Source organism: Topomyia yanbarensis, chromosome 3, assembly GCF_030247195.1.
Source record: "Topomyia yanbarensis strain Yona2022 chromosome 3, ASM3024719v1, whole genome shotgun sequence".
In the NCBI taxonomy this organism is placed as follows: domain Eukaryota; kingdom Metazoa; phylum Arthropoda; class Insecta; order Diptera; family Culicidae; genus Topomyia; species Topomyia yanbarensis.
Genome location: NC_080672.1, coordinates 312695514 through 312720862, shown reverse-complemented (window position 1 = coordinate 312720862; position 25349 = coordinate 312695514). Strand labels below are relative to the sequence as shown.

Here is a 25349-nt window from a genome sequence, read left to right as displayed (position 1 = left end):
TAATGCAAAGCACCTTCTTTGGTAATTTTGAATGAAAAGATTGAGCTGCTTCAGGGTAGTCTGCAACAAATGAGAAAATGTTATATATGGAATCCATTTCCGTCACAGTAGGATCAGCAACATTTCGAATTAAGTGTGAATCAAAATCAAACAGATAATGTACGAATTGTGCAGCGATGGATGAAGCCTACCATCGATTTCCTGTTACGGGCAAGTATCTGGATTGCTTGATCGTATCCCTTCAAAAATCCTGCCTGCATCCTTGAAAGCGACATTCAAAGAGTTTGGATGCGCATGATATTGGACAGATACAGCATTATTTATTTCTTTTCATACATCCAAAAATTTACAGATATTACAGTTACGGTATACGGTATAACAAATAAGACGAGATATGCATTCGATGAACCGACCAAATATTTCGACAGACGTTCTAGGAACATTCCTTAATTTAAAAACAGGGTTAAGCGTGATATCACTGTAAACCATCCTAAGTTTCAAAACAAACACACATCGATTTTTTAAGAAAGTAACGCAATTTCCATTACTAATTTGATTGCAAGCCCTTTCATTCAAGATCTAACTATTAAAATAAACTATAAAAAGAACTGTTAAAAAATCTTATCAATCGGCTCATTGGTTGCAGAGATATCGTACGCATCACTAACGCTACTGCTTCGGTACAACGACCGGCAAATTAATCAACATTCTTTAGCAGTGTTTTGAGTATGGCTTGGACTATATACCTAAAAAATCACGAAAACATATCAGTGAGCCTAAAAATATATTGTCCATTGATCTGCGAATCAGTTGGAAAAGCACAATCTGCACTCACTACTCACTCCAAATGTTTGCCGGTAAAGATATTTCCTACAGAATTTAATTCGCAGTAGCTAAGTCTTTTGGAAAAAAATAAAATTCTTTTTTCCCGGGATTCCCGAATCCCGGGAATGAGAAAACACAATTTCCCGGGAATCGGAAATCCCGGGAAATCAAAAAATCCCGGGATTCCCGGGAAAAAAATTCCCGGGATGGAAGCTCTAATTATAATAACTCGTTTCACTATCAAATACTATGCTATATTGCTATATATAGCATAGTGCTTTCGCATAGGCCTGCTAAGCCAAGACAAGTTTCGGCTTCACTTGTGTCTCATCGGCATAAACAGAACTTCTGCTCGAACGGGACATCACGTTTGATCAGTCGTTTGATTGAAACACATAGTGTGTTTTAGTTTTAAGGGATTTGCGTCAAGCCGGCGCTAATCTATTCCGACAATGTGTTAGTGTCGGTTTCTGATGAGGCGAAGCCGAAACGCAACATAGTATGAAATAAGGATTGGTGCCCTCCTGTACAAAGACTGGTTTTTACCAACAAATTTTCACCCTAGTGAGAAATTTTGGTTTTTACCAAATTTTCCTCCTTAGGGTGAAATATAGCATAGTGCTTTCGCATAGGCCTGCTAAGCCAAAACAAGTTTCGGCTTCACTTGTGTCTCATCGGCATAAACAGAACTTCTGCTCGAACGGGACATCACGTTTGATCAGTCGTTTGATTGAAACACATAGTGTGTTTTAGTTTTAAGGGATTTGCGTCAAGCCGGCGCTAATCTATTCCGACAATGTGTTAGTGTCGGTTTCTGATGAGGCGAAGCCGAAACGCAACATAGTATGGACTATCAAATAGTTTTTCGTAGAACATGTCTGTGTAATTCTTTTTGGTATTTTACCTCTTATGTAGAGCTCATTAACACTAGGGGAAGTGGGTCAATTCGGACCGCTGGCTAATTCGGACCCCCAACTGTTTCTCAGCTATGGTAATATTATGAAAAGCATATATATCATTTTCATGGCTGTCATGTAACTCTATTCTATCTCACAAAGTGTTGCGGTTCTCAGTTTTCGTGTGCGTGCGCTAGGGGCGAATGTTGTTACGGAGCGCTTTTTTTGAAAAATGTGTAAGCCGAAAAACTCGATTTTTGTTGATTGCTCGCAGCGAGCGTTTTACAAAGCAATTTAAAGCGTATATACCTTGTTTAGCAGTGGAGATCGACGGGGTCGTCGCCGAACCGGGTTTGAAGTGCGAAGACGTGTTGAAGTACGGAGTTGGTTGCTTTAAGGACCCTTAATTCAACATGTGAAGATTCTGGAATGCAAGCAATTGTATTCAGCAAAAACTGAGAATAATAAGACAATTTATTCATTGTCAGACTCGCTTCGGGTGACTTTCTCCGGGTCTTCCCTCCCCAATTATGTCCTCCTGGATAAGGTTCGTCTACCTGTTCGACTGTTTGTATCGCGGCTAATGAACTGCAGCAATTGCAAGCAGCTGGGCCACACAGCCACCTATTGTGGCAATAAGAAAAGGTGCGGCAAATGCGAGGGAGAACATGAGGATGACGCTTGCGGTGGAGAAACTGAAAAGTGTATTTACTGCGGGGGCCTTCCGCATGATCTTAAATCATGTCCCGCGTACAAACAGCGCGGGGATAAAATTAAGCGCTCCCTTAAGGAACGCTCGAAGCGCTCTTATGCAGAAATTCTTAAGAATGCTTCGCTATCTGTCCCTTCCGAAAATTCCTTTGCTCTTTTGGATGGCATTGAGCAAGAATCTGACGACCCACAAGGGGGAACATCTTTGGTTAACCCAGGGGAGTCCAGGAAGAGGAGAAATCTAGCCTCCCCTAGAATGCCTCGTAGGGGGGGCCAAGGTGTCGTCCACTCAGAGTGCGCCAACTACAATCAATAAATCGAACGGAAGTGATGCACTAAAGCCGAAGCAATTTGCTCCAGGGCGTGGAAATTTTAATTCTAACAATGAGTATCCACCACTTCCAGGGACACTAAAAACCCCAAGTGTTCCCTTTTTTCAAACAGATACTCAGTCCAGTAGCGGACTAATGAAATTTTCTGACATAGTGGACTTAATTTTCACAGCTTTCAATGTTACTGATCCTCTTAAAAGAATTCTGATACATTTTCTCCCTATGGTGCAAACATTTTTGAAACAGTTAACTGCTAAATGGCCCCTCCTTGCAGCGATCGTATCCTTCGATGGCTAAGTCATCAAACGAGGTCACTGATTCGATCACTGTCCTACAGTGGAATTGCAGAAGTATCCTCCCGAGAATCGATTCCTTCAAATTTTTACTAAACAGTTTAAAATGTGATGCTTTCGCATTATGTGAAACCTGGTTAACTTCCGATATAAATCTCAACTTCCACGACTTTAATATAATTCGTCTGGATCGAGAAAACCCTTATGGAGGAGTACTTTTGGGGATCAAAAAGTGCTATACTTTCAACCGAATTAACCTCCCTTCGACACCAGGCATTGAAATTGTCGCTTGTCAAGTTATAATCAAAGGTAAAGATCTTTGCATTGCTTCCATCTACATTCCTCCTAGAGCCTCGGTAGGGCACCGAACGCTTTGTAATATCACGGAATCCTTACCGGCACCGCGTCTAGTTCTGGGAGACTTTAACTCGCACGGTACGGTATAGGGCTGTCTTCATGATGATAATAGATCAACATTAATCCAAGATCTTTGCGACAATTTCAACATGACCATCTTAAACACGGGAGAAATGACGCGGATTCCTACACCACCAGCACGCGCAAGCGCGTTGGATTTATCGCTATGCTCGACATCGCTACAGTTAGATTGCAGGTGGAAGGTGATCCCTGATCCCCACGGTAGCGATCATTTGCCTATCGTGATTTCAATTGCTAACGGTTCAAGACCATCGGAAACAATCAATGTCTCGTATGACCTCACACGGAACATCGATTGGAAGAGTTACGCGACCGCGATATCCGTTAAAATCGAATCCACTCAAGAACTTCCTCCGGAGGAAGAGTACAGGTTTTTGGCTGGCTTGATTCTCGACAGTGCGAATCAACCTCAGACTACACCAGTACCCAGCGCGAATACCCATCCCGAGCAAATACTCATGGGTTCAAATACCAAATAGCCCCTTGAAAAGACCTTAAACATGGTCCGTGCCAAAATTCACAACCATCAAGACACCATAAAATGGTCTCAATAACCCATAAATACACCAATATATGGTATTTTATATGGGATCTACCGGATGGTGATGGTATTTTCATGGGTTGAACCCATTTCAAACACCCATGCCAAACCCCATGAGCATGGGTGTATTATGGGCTTTTCGTTTGCTCGGGATGGACGGTCTCCCACCCTGTGGTGGGATAAAGAGTGCTCAGAGCTGTACGCGGAAAAGTCCACTGCATATAAGGCCTTCCGGGAAGACGGGTTACCCGCTAGCTATCAACAGTACGCGTCGTTAGAAAGGAGAATGAAGAGTCTAATGAAAGCCAAAAAACGCAGTTATTGGCGCCGGTTCGTCGACGGGTTAACGAGAGAAACAGCGATGAGCACTCTTTGGGGTACGGCTCGACGTATGCGTAACCGAAATAGTACCAACGAGAACGTGAAATATTCAAACCGTTGGATATTCGCTTTCGCCAAGAAGATCTGTCCGGACTCTGTCCCGGTACAGAAAACGTGCCGCGCCGCGTCCCCTCACGATACCGCGAACGAAACACCGTTTTCGATAGTGGAGTTCTCACTTGCTCTCTTATCATGCAACAATAACGCCCCAGGGTTAGACAGAATCAAATTCAACTTGCTGAAGAATCTGCCTGACACTGCAAAAAGGCGCTTGTTGAATTTATTTAACAAGTTTCTTGAGGGTAACATTTTCCCACACGATTGGAGGCAAGTGAAGGTCATCGCCATCCAAAAACCAGGAAAACCAGCCTCCGACCACAACTCGTATCGGCCGATTGCAATGCTGTCCTGTATTCGGAAGTCTATACACAATTTGGCTTCCGCAAAGGCAAAGGGACGAACGATTGCCTTGCGTTGCTTTCTACAGAAATCCAAATGGCCTATGCTAACAAAGAGCAGATGGCATCAGTCTTCTTGGATATTAAAGGGGCTTTTAACTCAGTTTCTATCAACATTCTGTCAGAGAAGCTGCACCAGCATGGTCTTTCACCAATTTTTAATAACTTTTTGCTAAACCTGTTGTCTGAAAAGCACATGAACTTTTCGCATGGCGATTTAACAACATCGCGATTTAGCTACATGGGTCTTCCCCAGGGCTCATGTTTAAGTCCCCTGCTCTACAATTTTTACGTGAATGACATTGACGATTGTCTTGCCAATTCATGCACGCCAAGGCAACTTGCAGACGACGGGGTGGTCTCTGTTACAGGGCCCAAAGCTGCCGACTTGCAAGGACCATTACAAGATACCTTGGACAATTTGTCTGCTTGGGCTCTTCAGCTGGGTATTGAGTTCTCCACGGAGAAAACTGAGTTGGTTGTTTTTTTCTAGGAAGCGTGAGCTGGCGCAACTCCAGCTTCTATTAATGGGTGCAACGATCAATCAGGTTTTCACATTTAAATATCTCGGGGTCTGATTCGACTCTAAAGGCACCTGGGGATGTCACATTAGGTATCTGAAACAGAAATGCCAACAAAGGATCAATTTTCTCCGAACAATAAATGGAACATGGTTGGGTGCCCACCCAGGAGACCTGATCATACATACACTTCATCAAACTGGAGAGAATCCAGTATCGTTGCTTGCGCATTGCCTTGGGTTGCATGCACTCGACCCATACGATGAGTCTCGAAGTGCTGGCGGGCGTTCTTCCGCTAAAACATCGATTTTGGGAACTCTCATATCGATTTCTTATCCGATGCGATATTCTGAACCCGTTGGTGATTGAAAACTTCGAGAGGCTCGTCGAGCTTAATTCTTAAACCCGATTTATGGCCTTGTACTTCGACTACATGGCACAGAGAATTAATCCTTCTTCATATACTCCCAACCGTGTTCGTTTCCTAGATACTTCTGATTCTACTGTATTCTTCGACACATCCATGAAGGAAGAGATTCGTGGAATCCCGGACCATATACGCCCGCAAGTGATCCCGAATATATTTTATAATAAATTCCGAGAAGTCGACTGTGACAAAATGTTCTACACTGACGGATCAAATCTCGATGGTCCACTGGCTTCGGTATCGTCAACAATACTATCACCGCTTCATTCAAGCTCAATGATCCCGCTTCAGTTTACGTCGCAGAGTTAGCTGCAATTCAGTACACCCTTGGGATCATCGACACTCTACCCACAGATCACTACTTCATCATTTCGGACAGCCTCAGCTCCATCAAGGCTCTTCGTGCGATGAAGCCCAAAAAGCAATTCCCATATTTCCTGAGGAAGATACGGGAGTCCTTGTGTACGTTATCTGAAAAATCTTATCAGATTACCTTTGTTTGGGTCCCTTCTCATTGCTCTATCCCGGGCAATGAAAAGGCCGACTCATTAGCAAAGGTGGGCGCATTAAATGGTGACATATACGAAAGACCAATCTGCTTCAACGATTTTTTTAGTATTTGTCGTCAGAGGACTCTCAACAGTTGGCAAACCTCGTGGAGCAATGGTGAACTTGGACGATGGCTACATTCCATTATCCCAAAGGTATCAACGAAGCCTTGGTTCAGGGGGATGGATGTGGGTCGGGATTTTATTCGTGTAATGTCCCGACTTATGTCCAACCACTACACCTTGGATGCGCATTTGCGGCGTATTGGGCTTGCGGACAGACTACCTGTGCGCTTGTGACGAGGGCTATCACGACATCGAGCACGTTGTCTGGGTATGCGCCGGGTACTTGGACGCCAGGTCTCAGTTAAAGGATTCCCTTCGGGCCCAAGGTAGACCACCCAATGTCCCAGTCCGAGATATGCTGGCAAATCGTGATTTCCCCTATATGTCCCTTATTTATACTTTCATAAAAACGATAAATATCCCAATTTAGCCACTCTCCTTTTATTTCTTTTTAAAAGTTTTCTCCTGCCTTGTGGGACCGATCAGCTCCAGACTGCCACTATGTAACCGCCGTCGCCCTTACCACTACGGAAACTGAAGCGAGAGCGACTCGAGGTCCGATGACTTTTGAAGGATTCCCCGCGGGTCCGAAGAATACCATCTGCCAATCCGACCTACTAGACTGAGGCGCTAATTTGTTTCGCTGATCTCCCGTTTGCCCGACAGTTGCAAGTTTTGCTCTTCTCTCCCGGTCACCATCTACGCTTTCTCTCCCCTATCCTTGATACAACTGCTTCTACAGCCCCGCTCTGAATATCTTGACCAAGCATAAGTCTCCGCTAAAAAAGTTTAAATTTGTATTCCGTATTCCTAGTTTTAAGATAGTTGTAATTTCTACTCTTTGTTAAAACTATTGTCCCCCATCTTGTAAATAGAATTGTATCCCTAGTTTTAAAACACCTGTGAAATTTTTCATAAATATTTGTTACCCCTTTTGTGTACCAAACTATATTGTTAGTTTTAAGTTAACTGTATTTCCTAAAAAACTATTACTATTGAATTCCTTGTTTTAAAATTTTTCATAAAAAAATCTTTTGCCCCCTCTCTTGTACATAGAATCTTATTTCTAGTCTTAAGATAGCTGTAAATTTTTTCTCTTTTATAAAAAAAAATATTTCAACATTATAACCTCCTAGTTTTAAAATATCCAAAATGTAAAAACAAAAGAATTTGGCACCGCCAACTTAACGCATTTGTGCCTATCAAATAAACGAAATGAATCAAAAAAAAACATTCCTAACTGGTCGTAACTGTGACGCTGGCGTAAAAAACTTTTATCAGAATAGGGACTGCTTGAAAATTCAAAACGAGATAAAATTGATCGCCATTATGGCACGTAAAAAGCTGGATGGAAATAGTATATTGAATGAAAATGTTTAACCTCACTTTTTCGACAGTTCGAAGAACTGATTTACTTTGAAAATGGTTTGATCCCACCACAGTGCAAGAAACTGGGTTCAAATCGATTCTAAATTCTAATACCTTGTAAGCAAGCTCACAGTATTGCACAAACATGCACACTCATATTACCCTTCCTTATCACGCTGAAACGATTGATATAAGAGTCTCAATTCTTCTAGTCCCCGAAAAAATCTTGTAATTTGGAACTATTTCCATACTATTCATATATACGAAAGGTAAAACAACTAAATAAAAGCGGAAATTTTTTTGAGTGCAAAATGATTTCACATAAATTAAGACGATTCAAATATACAGTTTGCCAACAAAGTTAATGCTCCTCGACCTTATCGCTTATCTCCACCAACGAAGATGACTTGAAATGTGTTCAATAAAAGTCAGTACGGTAAAACCATTTCACTTAGAAAGATGAAAAATGTATTATCCTAGTTTGAATCGCGTTACAGGCTAACTGGTACAAAGCACATGAATTTTGCACAACATTGGGAATGGAGATGATATCAATCGAGTCCCAAGCTGAACACAACGCACTGGTCAAGTTTATCACATCAACGGATAAATTTTCTAATGCTACCCGATTTTGGCTCGGTGCTAGCGATCTGGCGGAAGAAGGAACGTATACTTGGGTGTCCAGCGGTCGATTGGTCACCTTCACCAACTGGGCAGCTCACGAGCCAAACAATGTAAACAACACAGAGCACTGTGTGGAGATTATTCACAATACCTACATAAATCAAATATGGCAGTGGAATGACAATGAATGTCGCAGTTTCGTGTCATATTTCATCTGTGGCAGTGTGGAGAAGCAGTGTATCGATAATTTCTAGTTTCAAGTAAAAGATTGTGCTGTTTTTTCATTTTTATTTGAAACAACGTGAATTAAATATACTTATTAGTGTCACATTTTATTTGGCGCATAGTACCCGCTTCCGAGATCCAAATCGATCCTGTCTCACCTTCCGTGATTACCTTGACGATGCATTCGGCAACGGCGCTCGGTCTAAAAGAAAATAACGTTGAACTTTTTTTTTATCTTATATCCATTAGTAATTTTCTTTTTACTTTTGAACTGTGAATTTTTTCAGCAACTTCCGAGCCGTTGCTTCCATCCACGGAAAAGTGAATGCATTATCGCCTGCCGTCTTTAGAAGGTTAGTATCAGTAGCACTGGGACAAATTACCGCAAACTTCACACCAGTTTGGTTATACATTAGCTCTGTCTGTAGATAAAAAAGAAAAAAAAACATTATGCTGTCACCAAGAGCAATACCTTTTCCAAGCACCCCAAGACTTCTCGTAAAACCTGTAACACCGAATTTCGAAGCAGCATATACGGCAGCAACCGGATAGGGCTCCAAGCCAGCAATCGATGACATATTGACGATAAAACCCCCATTTCCAGCCTTCTCTTTCGTCATCAAATCAATGGCGATTAAAGTGCAATCAATCAAACCAATCTGAAAATATTAGTTTAGTTTATTGTTTATTTATAGTTTATTGCACCACTCGAAACTATAAGCACTTCCTTACCAGATTTGTTCCTATGCATCGTGCCGGTTCGCACTCAAATACTCCAGCCGAGTTCACCAAAATGTCAATCGATCCTAACCACTGGACCGCGTCCTGGCGCAAGGTTTTCTCCAGCTGCGGTTTCTTCGTAACATCGCATTGTGCATAGAACACAGATGCGGTCGGATTGTATGCCTTCAGTTGAGCGTATTGTGTAGGATCCAAGTCGGTAGTGAGATCCAAAAGAAGAATTTTCTGCGGATAGATTTACTATCAGTTAGGTGAAAGCGTGTGCAAGATAACACTTTTGATAAAACCTAGATTTTTTAACCCTCTAGTGCCCATTTTTTGGCTTGAAAAAACTTTTGTAGGTGGGCTTTGTGATGAAAAAAACGAAAATAATGTTGATAATTCTTGTAAGTAATGGTTTTTTCATTAAGGTTCAAGTTACCTTTTTTAAGCATGTGTTAGAATTGAACGCTTGGTAGTGTGCGTAGAAAAAATTGTGTTCAGGTTTGCCACCGGATTATCCATTTAAACCTTTTTAAAACTCTAAAAGAAGAATATCAGTCGATTTATTAGATCATCACGATTCAATTCATGCAAAATACCTGCTGGAAAAACCATCGGCTTAGCTGGATGGTGCTTTTGAAAAAGTGGCTGTGGTTTTTTCATTGCGCAGTTGTGTTGCGTACCCCAGCTCGGTGTGGTAGTGTGATAAAAAATCTCAGCCAATTTTTCAAAAGCACCATCCAGCTAAGCCGATGGTTTTTGCATGAATTGAATCGTGATGATCTAATAAATCGACTGATATTCTTCTTTTAGAGTTTTGAAAAGGTTTAAATGGATAATCTGGTGGCAAAGCTGAACACAATTTTTCTTACGCATACTACCAAGCCTTGAGGTAACTTGAGCCTTAAAGCCTTAAAATAAGTAGGCCGCCTAGAGGCGGTGTTGGGCATCTGGGCGAATAAAAAACAAAAACTTTTTTCCTTCTAGTTACTTCAACATAAGTGATTACAGATGGTTGCTAATGAGGGATTCCATGAGAAACCGGCCGACCGCAAAATATGACCATCGTCGATTCGAACGAAACTTTGCAGGTGTGTTCGCTGTATGAATCTCCATGATATTCTCTGGCAATTGGAATATTTTGATACAAGAGTAATTTTTCAAAAGGGCGTAAACGTTTGTTCGATTACTGTATTTTATACAGCAAAACTATCTGAGAACAAGTTACAGGGAATGAATACTTCTGCCCAAAAAAATATACACTTAAAAAAATGTGTCATTTTTCAAAAATACAAAAATTTATGATAAAAATTTAAATTGCGAAAAAACCCATTTTTTTTAAATTTTTTATATTTTGTTACCAAAAACCTAAAGAGAAAAGAAACATTTTGATTGTGATTGCATGGTGGAGAAAAAATCGGTAAAAATTTTTTCTAACAATAACTTCGTACATGTTTTTAAATTTCATACTAATTGACATACAAAATTGTAATCTTATTACAGAATATAATTCTAAGCACCATTTAAAATCAAAATGCATTTAACAAAAATCTTCCAAAATGCGATAGTTTTCGAGATATTTGAAATTTTGCTACTTCAAAAACAATTAATTCGTGTAATTATGCTCTTTTTAAAAGTTATTCACGTTACCCCATCAAAAAATGTCAAAAATTTAATGTTTATCGTTTTAAAGACGTAAAAGCAACCTTTTTAGTGTATTTGGATCATGGCGAAGCTTTCAATAAAAAAGTTTTCCTAACAACTTTTGACATTTTTTATTATTCTTACTATTTGCAGTCAAAAATACAATTTTCTTTATGAATATGATTCTAAACGCCATTTTAAATCGAAATGCTCTTAACAAAAATTTTCTAAAATGTAGTAGTTTTTTATCATAAATTTTAGTTTTTTTTTTGAAAAATGACAACATTTTTTTCAATGTATTTTTTTTCAGACAGAAGTATTCATTCCCTGTAACCCGTTCTCAGATAGCTTTGCTGTATAAAATACAGTCACCGAACAAAAAAAATTGAAATTCATACACGTAGAAACGTTTACGCCCTTTTGAAAAGTTGCTCTTGAGTCAAAATAATCTTATTACCTGTGGAAAATATTTAGTCTTGCATGACGGTGAAACGTGTAAAGTTTCATTGGAATCTAAGATGGTCGGTCACGATTTTAAAGATTTTCGGACGGATCTTCGTGGAATTCCTCTTAAATATATTGGACTCCATTAGAACGCAAATTACCTAACCTTTAAGGAGTATTTCTCTAGTGCTTTGGTTGTTTAATTAATAGATTCTAATTTATAATAGGGGAGTATAGGGCGTGCTGACGATGGTTATCATGTTTTATCTTTTTAATTTAAGAAGATCGCGTAAAAGAGAATGCGTTGCATAAAAGAGCAGACTGTTGGTTGCATCACAGAATTTTAAATATGTGACACGAAATCTAACCAACTTACGACTATACGCATAATGATGCCACCTGGCCACTTTTGATGATGTGAGTTGTCTTTTCAATAAAACTGCAAATCAAACGATACTTGATATTATTTTTCAGCCTCAATGTTCCGGCATTTTAAATTCGGAGCATACTTCGTATTTAAAAGCGAATATATGGCCATGGAAAGTTCTTTTCGCGCGCTATCGAAATATCTAAAATTTAAAAATTTAAAAACTTCACCTAGGCTAATGAGCTTATTTTGGCCTTAACCGTGTGAAGACGTTGGTTAGAGTTGCATTAACCATCTTCGTTCAACGCATTGTTTCAAATCCCAAATAGCATTTCAAGTTTTAAAGCACAATACAAGTGCATTCTAAGATTTAAGAAGGACTTCAAGAGCGTCATAAAACCTCAATTGTTACTAGGGATGGCAGGGCGAGTTTTGTTATCATAATGGTTCATAAGAAGAAAGCAAAGATATTGGTGCCAATTCATACGCATTGCATCAATTGTATTCCGAGTAATTAATGAAATGGTGAGGCACCTTCCCTTACACTAATAAAATAGGCTCTTCACTGAATACCGGCTTGAACCTTCGTTCGAACCGGTGACAAATCTTGATAGCTCCTGGTTTACCTAGAGCACAGATAACAGACGTTTAGGCTAGAACAAAATTTCTTCAAAAACCTGTGTAAACTTTCAAATTGATAAACGTTGGAAATCCGTGTTTCACTATTGCCATCTGCGCAACTGTTTGCTTCACATGTTTGACAGCTGCACTCTAACTGCATTGTATCGATCACTGCGCCATCTGCAAACGTTTGCCAAACGTGTTTCAGACGTCTGATTTATTCGGAATTTCAGTAGCGGGTATTTACACACGATTCAAATCGAGCCTAAACGTCTGTTATCTGTGCCTAGAGTTTTTCAACAGCAACAGTCTTTCTCAAGACTACCTATATTTTTTCGACAATTAGTCTTTCTCAAGACTACCTACTTTTTCTACTCAATCAGTCTTTTTCAAGACTAAAACATTTTTCAAGAACAATTCAGCCTAAAGAAATATTTAATTCTTCCAACATACCTGGGTCCCCCTAGAAAGGCTGCGTGCTAAAAATTAAAGCTAAACGGAAAAGGGTATCTTCTCCACTCGAAAATTCAATTGACTGCAGCAACTCATGCGATGTTTTATCCGAATGTGAAGCTGATGAAATTTCCTCGCATTATGCATAATGCCAATGAGAAGAAAACGTAATCACCTCCGTCTATAACAGTGATGGTCTCCGACTTCAAAACCTTTCGAACTGAGCTTTTTACGTTCCTTCCGGACGTGAAAGTCTCTTTTCAGATTGACCGTAGAGGAGAATGTCGAGTTACAGCGGAGGAATTGATTGACCACAAACGACTACTCCAGTATCGTACGGAGAAGTTATATAAATTTTATTCATATGATTTCAAGACAGATAGACCATTCAAGGCTGTCTTGAAAGGGCTACCACAAAGTCAAAGTTTGGATGAAATATCCAACGAATTGAAAAATTTAGCTTGGCTTTTCTCCTTCACAAGTTATTCTTATGAAGAGAAAGGCTAGCGGCGGTAACACGCCAGCACGCTCTGGAATTATCCAGATGCTTTATTTAATTCGTTTTAACCGTAATGAGGTTAATCATTTGAAAGTATTTGAAAAAGCACCTTTTATGTTCCACGTGCGAGTATACATTATAGACGACATGGGGGCAGAATTCAAAATCAGTGTCGTAGATGCCAAGGCTTTGGGCACGGCACAAAAAATTGTCATTTGGATTCCAAATGTATGATCTGTGGTAATAAATCACACACGCAAGATACTTGTTCGGTGAAAAAAACCACAAAAAGTTTCAAATGCGCTAATTGTAGCGAAAATCATAAATCGAATTTCTGGGGTTGTCCTGTTCGAGAAAAAATTATAAATTCTCGTTCTAGACAACAAAAACAACAAATAAAAAATGTACCTACTTCTTCAGGTACACTTCAAGAAAACACGCCCAAACGTGTTAATCCGATTCAAAATAGACTAACAACTTCTTCTACCTCCGTCACACCATCCTACAATCGTGTGTCATCTTATGCCTCAGTGACAGGTAGCAATGCCAAAATAACGGCTACAACTACCACGCCATCAATCTCGTTTGCACCCAACGCTTCCTTTAGTCCAATGGATCTAGGTAGCGTAACGAAAGACAAATTAAAAAACGTACAGGAGTCTATGTTACCTATGATGATTGCTATGTTAAATTTTACCTCTATGTTTGAAGCTTTTCAAGCGGGTTGGGAATTTGCTAACAAAATTGTAATGAAGTTAAAGTTTAACAATGGCTTTAAATAATCATTTAAATTTATTAAATTGGAATGCTCGTTCATTAAAAACGTGCGAAGACGAATTTTTCAACTTCTTGAGGATACATAATATGCATACAGCCGTTGCGACCGAAACTTTTTTAAAACCAAATATTAAATTGAAGAGTAACTCTAATTTTGTTTTTCATCGATTTGATCGAATTGTTGGATTCTTTTTAATGCTTGCTCTGCTGGTTATTATTCAATTTTGTTCCTGAATGGTCCCACGTCCTATTCGTCTGTAAGGAATCCATCAACAATTGATTTGGTTTTGACAGATCAAAGTCACCTTTGTAGCGAATTGATTACACATGGTGACTTTGATTCTGATCATCTTCCAGTAACTTTTTCACTTTCTCAAGAAGCTGTTTCCAATCCCATTAGCTCAGTGTTCAATTATCACAAAGCGAATTGGGAAAGGTGCAAAACTTATATTGAGAATAATTTTAATCATGACCTTGATTTACAAAATAAATCTGACATTGATACGGCATTACAAAATTTAAGTAATTCTATAGTTGATGTTAGAAATTTATCAGTGCCAACAACACAGAAAAAAATTAATACTCCTATTATTGACGACGATCTTCAACTTCTGCTTCGCTTGAAGAATGTTCGAAGACGTCGACGTTCTCGTGATCCTGCTATGAAATGTATCTATCAGGATCTACAAAAAGAAATTAAGCATAGATTCACACTCCTAAGAAATGAAAAATTCGCGAAAGAGGTTGAACAAATCAAGTAAAATTCTAAACCTCTCTGGAAACTTTCTAAGGTTCTTAAGAAACCTAAGAAACCAATTCCAGCTTTGAATGAAGGTGTCCACATACTTGTTACAAACGAAGAAAAAACTCAAAAACTTGCTCAGCAGTTTGAAAGCGTCCATAATTTTAATCTCAACGTTGTGAGTCCTATTAAAACCGAAGCCTTACAAAAATATGAAAACGTTTCAAAGCAAGTATTGTCTCTAGACGATATTGTTGAAACAAACTATGATGAGATCAAATCCATCATGAAAAGTTAAAAAATATAAAGGCTCCAGGTTATGATGGAATTTTCAACATTCTTCTTAAAAACTTTCCCGAAATCACCATAAGATACTACTAGATAATACTACTGAATTAGCATACTTCCCTGAAAGATGGAAAAATAAAACCAGATAAAAACCCAGCAGAAGCATCTAGCTATCGACCAATTAGTTTACTCTCTTCTATTAGTAAATTATTTGAAAAAATCATCCTAACTAGAATGATGTCACATATCAATGAGAATTCTATTTTTCTTCCTGAGCAGTTTCGTATTGGACATTCAACTACTCATCAACTTGTGAGAGTAACTAACGTGATAAAGGCAAATATCTCAGAGGGCTATTCCACTGGAGTTGCTCTTCTAGACATCGAAAAAGCTTTCGACAGTGTTTGGCACAAAGGTTTAATTACCAAAATGTGGGATTTCAATTTTCCAATTTACATAATAAAGATAATTAAAAATTATCTTACTAACCGTACCCTACAGGTTTCTTATCAGAATTGTAAATATAATAAGCTACCCGTTAAAGCAGGCGTCCCTCAAGGATCAAGCGTCGCACCAATCCTATACAATATTTTTACCTCTGATCTTCCAAATCTACCTACAGGCTGTAAAAAGTCACTTTTCTGTGATGATACTAGCATCTGAGCCACTGGTAGGAGTCTTCGTATTATCTGTAGTCGACTGCAACGAAGCTTGAATATTTTCAATGATTACCTGAAAAAATGGAAAATTTCCACTAATGCGGTAAAAACACAATTGATTGTGTTTCCGCATAAGTCATAAGTTGAATTTAACGTGGTCAGATCAAGTTAAATAATTGGGTTTGATTTACGATAAAAAACTCACTTTTAAGGATCACATTGAAGGAATCCAAACAAAATGCAACAAATATATAAAATGGTTATACCCTCTTATAAACAGGAATTCTAGGCTCTGCCTAAAGAACAAACTATTAATTTATAAACAAATATTTAGACCGGCAATGCTATATGCAGTGCCAATCTGGGCAAGTTGTTGTGCTACTAGGAAGAAAACGCTTCAAAGGATTCAGAATAAAATTCTGAAAATGATTTTGAAGCGTCCTCCCTGGTTTAGCACAAATGAGTTACACAGACTAGCAAACATAGAAACATTAGAAATTATGACGAACAGTATTATAAGCAACTTCCGACAAAAATCGTTGCAATCCTCTTTATAGTTTATAAGTTAGTTTATAAGATTTGTTTAGCTCCTTATTCACAAGTAATGCAAACAAAACACTATAATCAAATGGAAAATAATATATCAAACCTATTTTAATCCACCTAGCGGTGCAATTGTGCCTTTCTCAATCATGAATCACGAGAATGTGTGCGTTGTTCATATTCATTAAAAACTTTTAAATGCATATATTACATTTTATTATTATACAACACATGACAACTATATACAAGAAAATAAATCATTATTCGAGTTCTAAAATTTTGAAAAAGAAAAAACAGCCATGGTAATAGTGAACTGAAAAAAGGTGCGAAATCGGCAAAGTCCCAAAAAGTCGATCTTTAGAAAAAAAAATTTTTCGAGATGACATAAAATCTCGACGTTTCATGCATTTTAAAGATGTTTGGCATCAAAAATGCGAATTCGATTTCTGAAATTTCATGAGGTCCCCCCTTTGAAAAAAAAAATTTGAGTTCCGGCTTATATGGGAATTTCATATGTGACCGGACGATTTAGTCTATGTTTCCGGACCCATATAAGCGATCCGTACGAAATTTTATAGACTAAGTTTGTGAAAATCGGCCCAACCATTTTCGGGAAACTGATGTGAGTTCGTAAATTTTGAAAGATGGCCGCTTTTCCCGGGCACTTCCGGAACCGTCTATGGTGGTCAATGTAGTCAACGAAAGTTTGGTTGGCCGTCGGTGACCTAGAACAGCAAATTTAAGTTGTTTGAGAGACATTTTAGCGAAATTTTTACCTTTTTTGCTTTCATCGGAGTATCGGTTTGAATCACAATTTGCTATGTGATCGCACGCCACAACCTGTAACTCCGGAACCGGAAGTCGGATCGGGATGAAATTAAATAGCCATTTACGGGGATGCAATACCTTTCATTTGGGGCCAAGTTTAGTCGAATCGGTCTAGCCATCTCCGAGAAACCGATGTGACTGTTATTCTGAATTTAGATACTTCCGCCGGGGCTTCCGGAACCGATGATGGTGGCCAATGTGGCCAAATAGACTTTGAATGGATGTTAGTGACCTAATACTACAAATCGAAGCAGTTGTGGTCATATTTTGGAAAAATTTTCACCTTTATACATTCATTGCAGAATTTATTAAAATCGACATTTTCTGCGTGTTCGTACTCATGACCCTGTAATTCCGGAACCGGAAGTCGGATCCATTAGAAATTCAATAGCAGCCTATGGGAACGTTGCACCTTTCATTTGAGACTAAGTTTGTCAAAATCGGTTCAGCCATCTCTGAGAAAAAACGAGTGACATTTTTGGTCACATACACACACACACATACGCACATACACACACACATACATACATACACACATACATACACACACAGACATTTGCCGAACTCGACGAACTGAATCGAATGGTATATGTCACTCGGCCCTCCGGGCCTCCGTTAAAAAGTCGGTTTTCAGAGCAATTGCAATACCTTTCTATTGAGAAAGGCAAAAAGGCTCTTAACTGTAATACGCTCGAAAGCTCAATATCGCTTACAACGTTTACGAAACAATATGTAATGTAACATCAACACATTGGAGAATGTATTACACAGGACTTGAAGTGCAGAACTAGAGAACGCCATATATCTAATACAAAAGGAGAAACAAAGATTCCGCTAACTAGCCCCAGACTCCCCTAAATATTATTAAATGATCCAGAACATCCATATCCTAACAGCAGCATTCACCAAAAGTTTTTAAAACATACTTCTTTTCAGCTAAAAATGCACATAATGCTAGTTTCGGTACGATAAGTAATCACTACAGACACTAAAGACTAATTTTTTTTCGCTCAGGTGCCCAACACCGCCTTTAGGCCGGCAAAGTATTTTACCAAAAAAACTAAACTTTCGATTAATTCCACTAAACCAACTCATATCTACTATGAAATGCTAGTAACAGGCCCACACAAAAATTTTTTTTTTAGTTATTGAAACTTCCAAAAATAGTTAAAATTTATTTAATGAAAATTACCGCTAAACACAAATTAGTTTTTTTCCACGTTTTCCTCGACTTTTCAACTATGAGCTTCAATAGCCTTTGACAGAAAGCTACGAATATTCAAAATATGTGTGTGTATGAAAGGTGTGAACGTTGTGAAGATATGCTAGTACGGATGACAACATACAATCGTGTTTTGGTAATTTTATTTAGATTTTTGTAGAGACTGCCTAGAGGCGGTGGTGGGAACTAGAGGGTTAAGAAGTTGAATGAATCCTGTGCCTTTGGCGCTATATTTGACGTAATTAACGTATGTGAACATTTCGGTTCAAGAATTTAAAATTACCTAGTACTTTTAAGAATCACTGTTATTTGAAGAACATCTAATCAAACTAATGGGCACAGGACCTTGGAGTAACATAGTTAGATGATAATTCCAGCGGTCTGATCTTCCTATCCAAACCAATTTGTCTATTTCAATGTTTGGGCTACTTCACAAAAAAGGCGTCTTAGCGTATTATTTCTGTTTGCGTAAAATTTAGAAGATGGTCAAATAAGAATAGGGTAAACATGTCTAATACGCCCCCCTTAAGCAAAAATAGCTATATTTCACCATTCGACACCATGATCTTCTCACTAACTACTCTAATTTATAGTTATATTAGTTAGAAATTAGTATCCGTTTCATTTTTTATTAAAAACATCCTGATACAAGTACTATTAAACATTTTTCAAAGATGCCTTAATTCTAGTTTTCTTCTTTCACCCAGGGTAAAATGCCCCCGGTGAAAGTGTAATATGCCCCATAACAAGGGGACGGTATGCCGCACAGCAATCGACGAGTATGCCCCACAACAATGGGTGGGGCGTTTTGGCCGGTGATGAGCTGTTGTGAATACATGAATAATTCTACACACACATATAGTTTTAAGCCAAGCTAAAAACTAAGATAGTAACTATAATATTCTAGTAAGCTACTTGAAATAGTTCTATCGAATCCGAATGTTCCTAATTGGTTGTAATGCTATTGGAAAAAGTGGGAGCTTACATTAAAGTAGCTCTTTTGAAACTTTTGTGCATATTGTTGTTTTGCAACATATTAAAAATACCAAACTAGCTTAATACGTTGATTTCATGAAACGATACTGTTATCAGTCATTTTCACTTTTTAGATAATTCAGGAATCCTGGGAATCGAAGAGGGACATTTTGCCCCGGTGGGGCGTATTATACCCTTTTACCCTATAGGCTGACTGCCAAAAATCATTCCACTGCGAAAAACGAGGACTGAATCCTGCAGTAGGATGGAAATGGAAACCAGAAAAGATAACGTTACACTAGCACGATCTTCACTTTCGCCTGAAGACAATGAAATTGAAACCTGTATAAAGCACAAACTTAGACGGAACCGTTTCTTCATTTTGAATCATTTTCTTCGAAAAACTCGTTGCGTTTGGGAAGCGCTTCCCATCGTCGCAGGTGCTATCGGTTTGATGCACGTTGGTGTTAATTTGTTTCACTTTTTTCAACGAACCGCCAAAAACCAAAGTTTCCTTCATCTGCTTGAAAAAACCTACGTTATCTGGTGTTATCTGGTGCACGCTTTTACTTAACAGACTGTACATTTCATGCAACTAAAAATTAAAGAAATATTGAATTTCAAAGTGGGTATTGTTTCTATAGAATGATTTTTGATAACGTGTGACAGAAGCTATCACTTTAATCACTCATCACTGGATTTCCAACCATACCCGAAATCATAGCGTAAATATACGAATTTGGACAAAACCTAGAGGAGAACTATATTTTCAATTCGCAGAGTTCTTAATTTTGAAATGCACTATGCTAATAGTTTTTAGTTCTATATTTAAGAAGGGTGTCGGTTCTAACTTCAAATTTTGCCATACTTAGAAGACAACAACTATGTAGTATTTCGACATTCAATTGTTGGGATAATATATACATCACAAGTCAATATAATCGGAATAACCGGCTGATTGTTATTGTTTTAGTATTGGTAAAAAAATATTATTCACCGAAACGCCGTTTTTAAGTAGTTCTTCTGCAGTGGCAAAACCGATCCCATTGGCTCCACCGGTAATCACAGCGGTGCTACCGCTCAACGACATAGTTCACAAAGAGAAGAAAAAATGATCTTTACTGAACGAGAATCAGGCTTTGACTATCTAAGTACCTAAAGATAGTAGAGGAACAACTGATTTCCATACACTCAACGATGGGACCTATTGTACCTACCTATAAGATTTCTTGCTAGTGTATTTGAATCATTTTCATCCCCATACCGTATGCGTGCTATGGTTTGCTACATTGTATTGTTTTAATTTTCGGGAATCTCATTTTCGGTGATGTGGCAAACTTTATTGTAAATTCTGAGGGATTACGTTTGTTTATCGGTAATCAGATTATATTAGCTCAATAAGCACGTATTCATGGCAGGAAGAAAAAGGGAAATGAAAGAGAAAAAGTAGAGAAACAACACGTCATAATCATATGTTGTTGTTTCTTATAAGACAAACTATAGAAACCCTCAAACTGAGAAGTTTATTTCCGAGGCCTGGAGAGCCAAGTTCTGATATCGACTCAGCTCAATACATTGGAACAATGTCTGTTATCAAAAAGGAATCTTCAACAGACACGACTGCCTGCTGGCTCGTGGTAGTGTCTTATTGCAGTTTGTAGCAAACCTACCGACTAATCCTACACCTTATTCTACCGGGGCCACCGTTAGGTATTACTTTAGAAGAGGTTGTGCGCTTACTCAAAAACGATGCTTCAAATATAAAGACACGCGGAGAAAACAGCGAGTAACTTCTAGTGTTAATGAATGCTTGACGAATTATTTTTTTCGAAATATTTTGCAAAATACTTCATCATGCAATTCAAAAACGCATTGATTTACGTTACGGAGCCTGTCTACATGTTTTTCTTTGAACTAGAGAGGATATATTCGTTGATATAGTAATATCAATATTGCCACACCGTTGGCTACTTTGCTGATGCAATTCAAAATTAATATTTATGACGAATGTCACGATATTAGAAGATAACTAGTCGATAAGTATATAATTTTCAGACTTTGCATCTACCAGCTATATAAAATGAGAGACCAGAGTGTCGACCAAAGGATTTGTAATTGTTAATGTGTTTAAATTTATTCGTATTTTATTTGCATTATGAAAATTATTTAGTATGTATGAGTATAAAGTTTACACTCTTGGTATGTGGACATATTTACAAGAATTTCTTTTTGGTTCAATCACAATACTCCCCACGCTTTACTTCCTATATCCGCCATATTTATTTACATTGCTCATCTCTGCTCTTACTCTATTAATTTATGTTAATCGCTCGTGGGGCGCGGGACGCGGACCGACCCAAATGTATTGACCGTAATGACTTGCATCTTTTTACAACTATCTTCGCAGTATTTTTTATCCTTTTTGGCGCAACTCGTTACTATTTATCGGCAAGCTGGTGCTGAGTGCTCCCCGGGGGCAGAATTTCTCCCGATAGTGATGCCCCTTATCGTGAGCCATTTAATTTTCAGCCACTCCGTCGGACAGATTACCGACAGTGAAATTTATCTAGACAATATTATTCCGATTGTCTCCAACCAGGGATGGGAATTATCATTCATTCGCATGATTCTTGGCGAATCCCCTCATTGCTTTGACAGCAGCCAGTCGTTCATTCACGATCCGACTAAAACTCTCCAAAAGAACACAACTGAACGTAGGTAGAGATGAACTTCCGAAGATGTGAGCCAAGTAAAAGAATGACACGTACTATGTTGAATGAAGAAGATCGTGTTCTTCATTCGCGGATTGAATCGGAAGATTGTACGGTAAACATTCACAAGTGAATCAACTTTTAGTTCACAAGTGAATGTGACATTGTATTCTCTGGTTGGGTTAGGTCAACTTTATAGTGTAAATGTATACTATAATCAATGTTGAGAAGTAGATTGCACTACAATCCAATTGAAATTGATATTGTGATATGCACGGAATCGTTTTAAGTTAATTTTTCCACCGGCACATTGCAAACTACTTACTCAACAATAAGAGATCACCAAGTGAAAATTTCATAGGTCTATAAACAAGAACGACAAGTTTTTTTTATTAGAACGATCCGGTGAATGTTTTGAAATGAATCTTTGTGAATGAAAGAATGCATTCATTTGCGATCCTTTCTGCTTTCATTCAAAACACTACGTATGCGATGGAGAATGAATCATAGCCGGGCGCTGTCACTTTTTTTCAGTTCTGTGTTTTGCTTCTCGCTTTCGCACGAACGCGTAACTCTGCACAAGAAGGGTTGCCGAGATCGGGTTTCACAGTAAGAGCATGTTGGTGAATGATTTAAAATTGATCGTTTCGTGAAATGATTTTTCCCAAGCCTGTCTCCAACTTCGTATAATTCGTTTTTTCATGCCTAGCAACTGTTGCGAATTTGTTGACCAGCCTTTTCTATGTAACTGGTCTACTCACAACTGTTTCTAATATCGAACCTTGTCGAGAGGTGAGCCGATCCGGAGATGCCAACTTGACTTGACCCCTTCATAACCACTCTCGCCGGGTTTCTTCTATGACTTGTTTCAAGAGTGTATGTTTCAAAACGGGTCGTAGTATTATGTTTTTCTTCCTGGTCAAGAAGCTAAGAAATTTTCAAACGTTATTTAAAAGGTTAATGATGGGGTTGTTGTCGTTGTTTGTTTATTTATTAAGGTTTTAACCTCGAGAATCATTTGCCTTTTTGAAAATAATATATTTCAAAAATAACAAATTCAAAATTTGATTTAAAATAGATAACAAAATATATATAAACCATCGAACATTATTTTTGTCGACTATCCTGGGCGCATTGCTTTCCGCTTCTTGTGTTGACTTTCTTTCTTGGTGGTGAGCGATGGTCGGGTGTACCTTCTGCCGCTTGCTGATCAATCTGCCTTCCCCCTCGCTCGTGTTTGTGTCCATATCGTCATCGCTAGAATGGTTGTCGCTGCTAAAGGGCGAACACGAAATTATTGCGACACATTCAACAGGGCATAACTTTTTTACCATTGGGTAAAATCAACCAAATTTTGCACACTTTCTCATTGATGTGTATTGTTTACATGCTGTCAAACTCGAAGTCGTGTTTTTCGATTCAACAAAAATGGAGGTGAACCAACGCGAGTAGAGAGAACAAATTCTTTCCAAACACCTGGAATTTTCTGACCTGTCGCACCGGCAGTTGGGAAAAATGTTGAACATTCAACCGTCTCCAGAGTGTTGAAGCGGTTCCAGGAGTGGTTGACGTTGGACCACGGCAAAGGAGCTGGAAGAAAACCGGGACCGGAGAACAAAAAGACGGAGGAAAAGGTGAAGTGGATGATTAAAGCAAATCCCAACGTCTCAAGCCGTGATTTGGCTAAAAAGATCGGCATGTCGCAGAGCTACGTCCATAATGCAAAGAAGAGCCCTGGACTACATACATACAAGGTACAGAACTTCCCAAACCGCAATGAGCTAAGTTGCAATCGATGGCTTAAACTCGGGCACGGAAGCTCTACGAGAAGATGCTGACAAAATGTGGCTGCTGTGTGATGGACGACGAAACGTACATAAGAGCCGATTTTAAGCAAATTCCTAGGTTGGAGTTTTTCACCGGCAAGAGCAAGTTCAATGTGGACGACAAATTTAAGAAGAAGAAAATGTCGAAGTTCGCCTCCAAATATCTCATTTGGCAGGCTATCTGCTCTTTCGTGACAAAGGGCACAGTAAATGGCGATCTACAAATCTGAGTACCTCGAGAAGCGTCTTTTGCCGTTCTTGCAGCAGCACGACGAAGCTCCGCTATTTTGGCCAGATTTGGCATCATGCCACTATTCTAAAAGTGTCCTGGAGTTGTATGAGGCCAATTCTGTCCATTTTGTTCCAAAGGACATGAATCCGGCAAACTGTCCGAAGCTGCGCCCGGTGGAGCAGTACTGGGCAATGAAATTCGGAAGAGCAAGAAGACAGTCAAAGACAAGAAGGACATGTTAAGAAAATGGAAAAAAACTGAGAAACTTGTACCGGATGACACTGTAAAAACTTTGATGGAGGGCATCAAGCGAAAATGCGTTCAATTTTACACTCAAGGCTTCATCGATTAACTTTTCTTTTGATTTTTGAAGTAATTTTAAACATTATAAGAAAATTGGCATGACATTTTCGGTGTCGCAATAATTTCGTGTTCGCCCTTTAGATTTTTGGTGCTTTTTGTGTTTTCGAGTGACTTTGATATATCCGTTTTCTTTCTGATTTATTTCATCGCTGCGTACGGTAAGTTTTGGCTTTGGGATGCCGTGGAATATTGTTTGTCCGGCATTCATTTGTTGGCCGGCTGTCTGTTGTATATCAGCAAATGTTGAAGGCTGTTTGGTAGTGGTGGTTGTAGATGAGTTTTCTTTAGTTGTTTTGGCGCATGGCTTACCATAGTGTGCAGTCTGATTACAGAACTGGCACGTGGGCGTCTGCCCAGGGTATGTACATAGGGTTCTTTGTATGTAGTTAACACCTTGAGATGATCTGCCTCGAAAGTCAAGTAAGACGGCATAGGTTGGTACAGCCGCATTCGCACAACCCGAATACCGTTGAGAATGCCAGGGAAAAAGCTTCTCTAAGTGTCGTTAGAGACGGATTCCACTTCTCCATACTTCGACATGATTCTTTTAATATAATCAGTGCTAGTACGAGGTGCCAGATCATGGAGGCGTATTTCCGTTAGATCAAGGTCCATATACACGGGGATCTTGGTTTTGCGGTTTTCATATTCGACGTCATGTTGCATGTTGTTCCTTGCTACGAAGCTTTCTGCCTCGGCTAAGGAGTTGAACGTTATTAGTACTACATTCCTGGTGTGATGAAGGTGGACGTGTGAAACCTCTGTAACATCAAGTTCC

The 25349-nt window shown here is 38.8% G+C and overlaps 2 protein-coding genes across 2 annotated transcripts; one reads left to right on the top strand and one right to left on the bottom strand.

Annotated features, from left to right (window-relative positions):
• Positions 1 to 8344: 8344 nt before the first annotated feature.
• LOC131688055 (C-type lectin 37Da-like) lies at positions 8345 to 8683 on the top strand. The gene has a single exon (XM_058972200.1). It carries the CDS (start codon positions 8345 to 8347, stop codon positions 8681 to 8683), a length of 339 nt encoding a protein of 112 aa, XP_058828183.1.
• Positions 8684 to 8703: 20 nt separating this feature from the next.
• LOC131690333 (alcohol dehydrogenase 2-like) lies at positions 8704 to 20595 on the bottom strand. Its single transcript, XM_058976033.1, has 5 exons — positions 20437 to 20595; positions 9387 to 9620; positions 9140 to 9313; positions 8919 to 9076; positions 8704 to 8856 (listed from the first exon to the last, which is right to left on the bottom strand). The coding sequence occupies exons 1-5, from the start codon at positions 20527 to 20529 to the stop codon at positions 8736 to 8738; spliced, it is 780 nt and encodes a 259-aa protein (XP_058832016.1). The 5' UTR covers positions 20530 to 20595; the 3' UTR covers positions 8704 to 8735.
• Between the last annotated feature and the right edge of the window lie 4754 nt (positions 20596 to 25349).

What these genes read in the sequence shown, in the direction of transcription:
- LOC131688055 (XM_058972200.1), top strand. Translation starts at nt 8,345, where the DNA reads ATGGAGATGATATCAATCGAGTCCCAAGCTGAACACAACGCACTGGTC.
- LOC131690333 (XM_058976033.1), bottom strand. Translation starts at nt 20,529, where the DNA reads ATGTCGTTGAGCGGTAGCACCGCTGTGATTACCGGTGGAGCCAATGGG. An exon ending in TACTTAAAAACGGCGTTTCG is followed by an intron (nt 9,621 to 20,436) that starts GTGAATAATATT and finishes ATCTATCCGCAG; the next exon opens with AAAATTCTTCTTTTGGATCT. An exon ending in GATGCATAGGAACAAATCTG is followed by an intron (nt 9,314 to 9,386) that starts GTAAGGAAGTGC and finishes TAATATTTTCAG; the next exon opens with ATTGGTTTGATTGATTGCAC.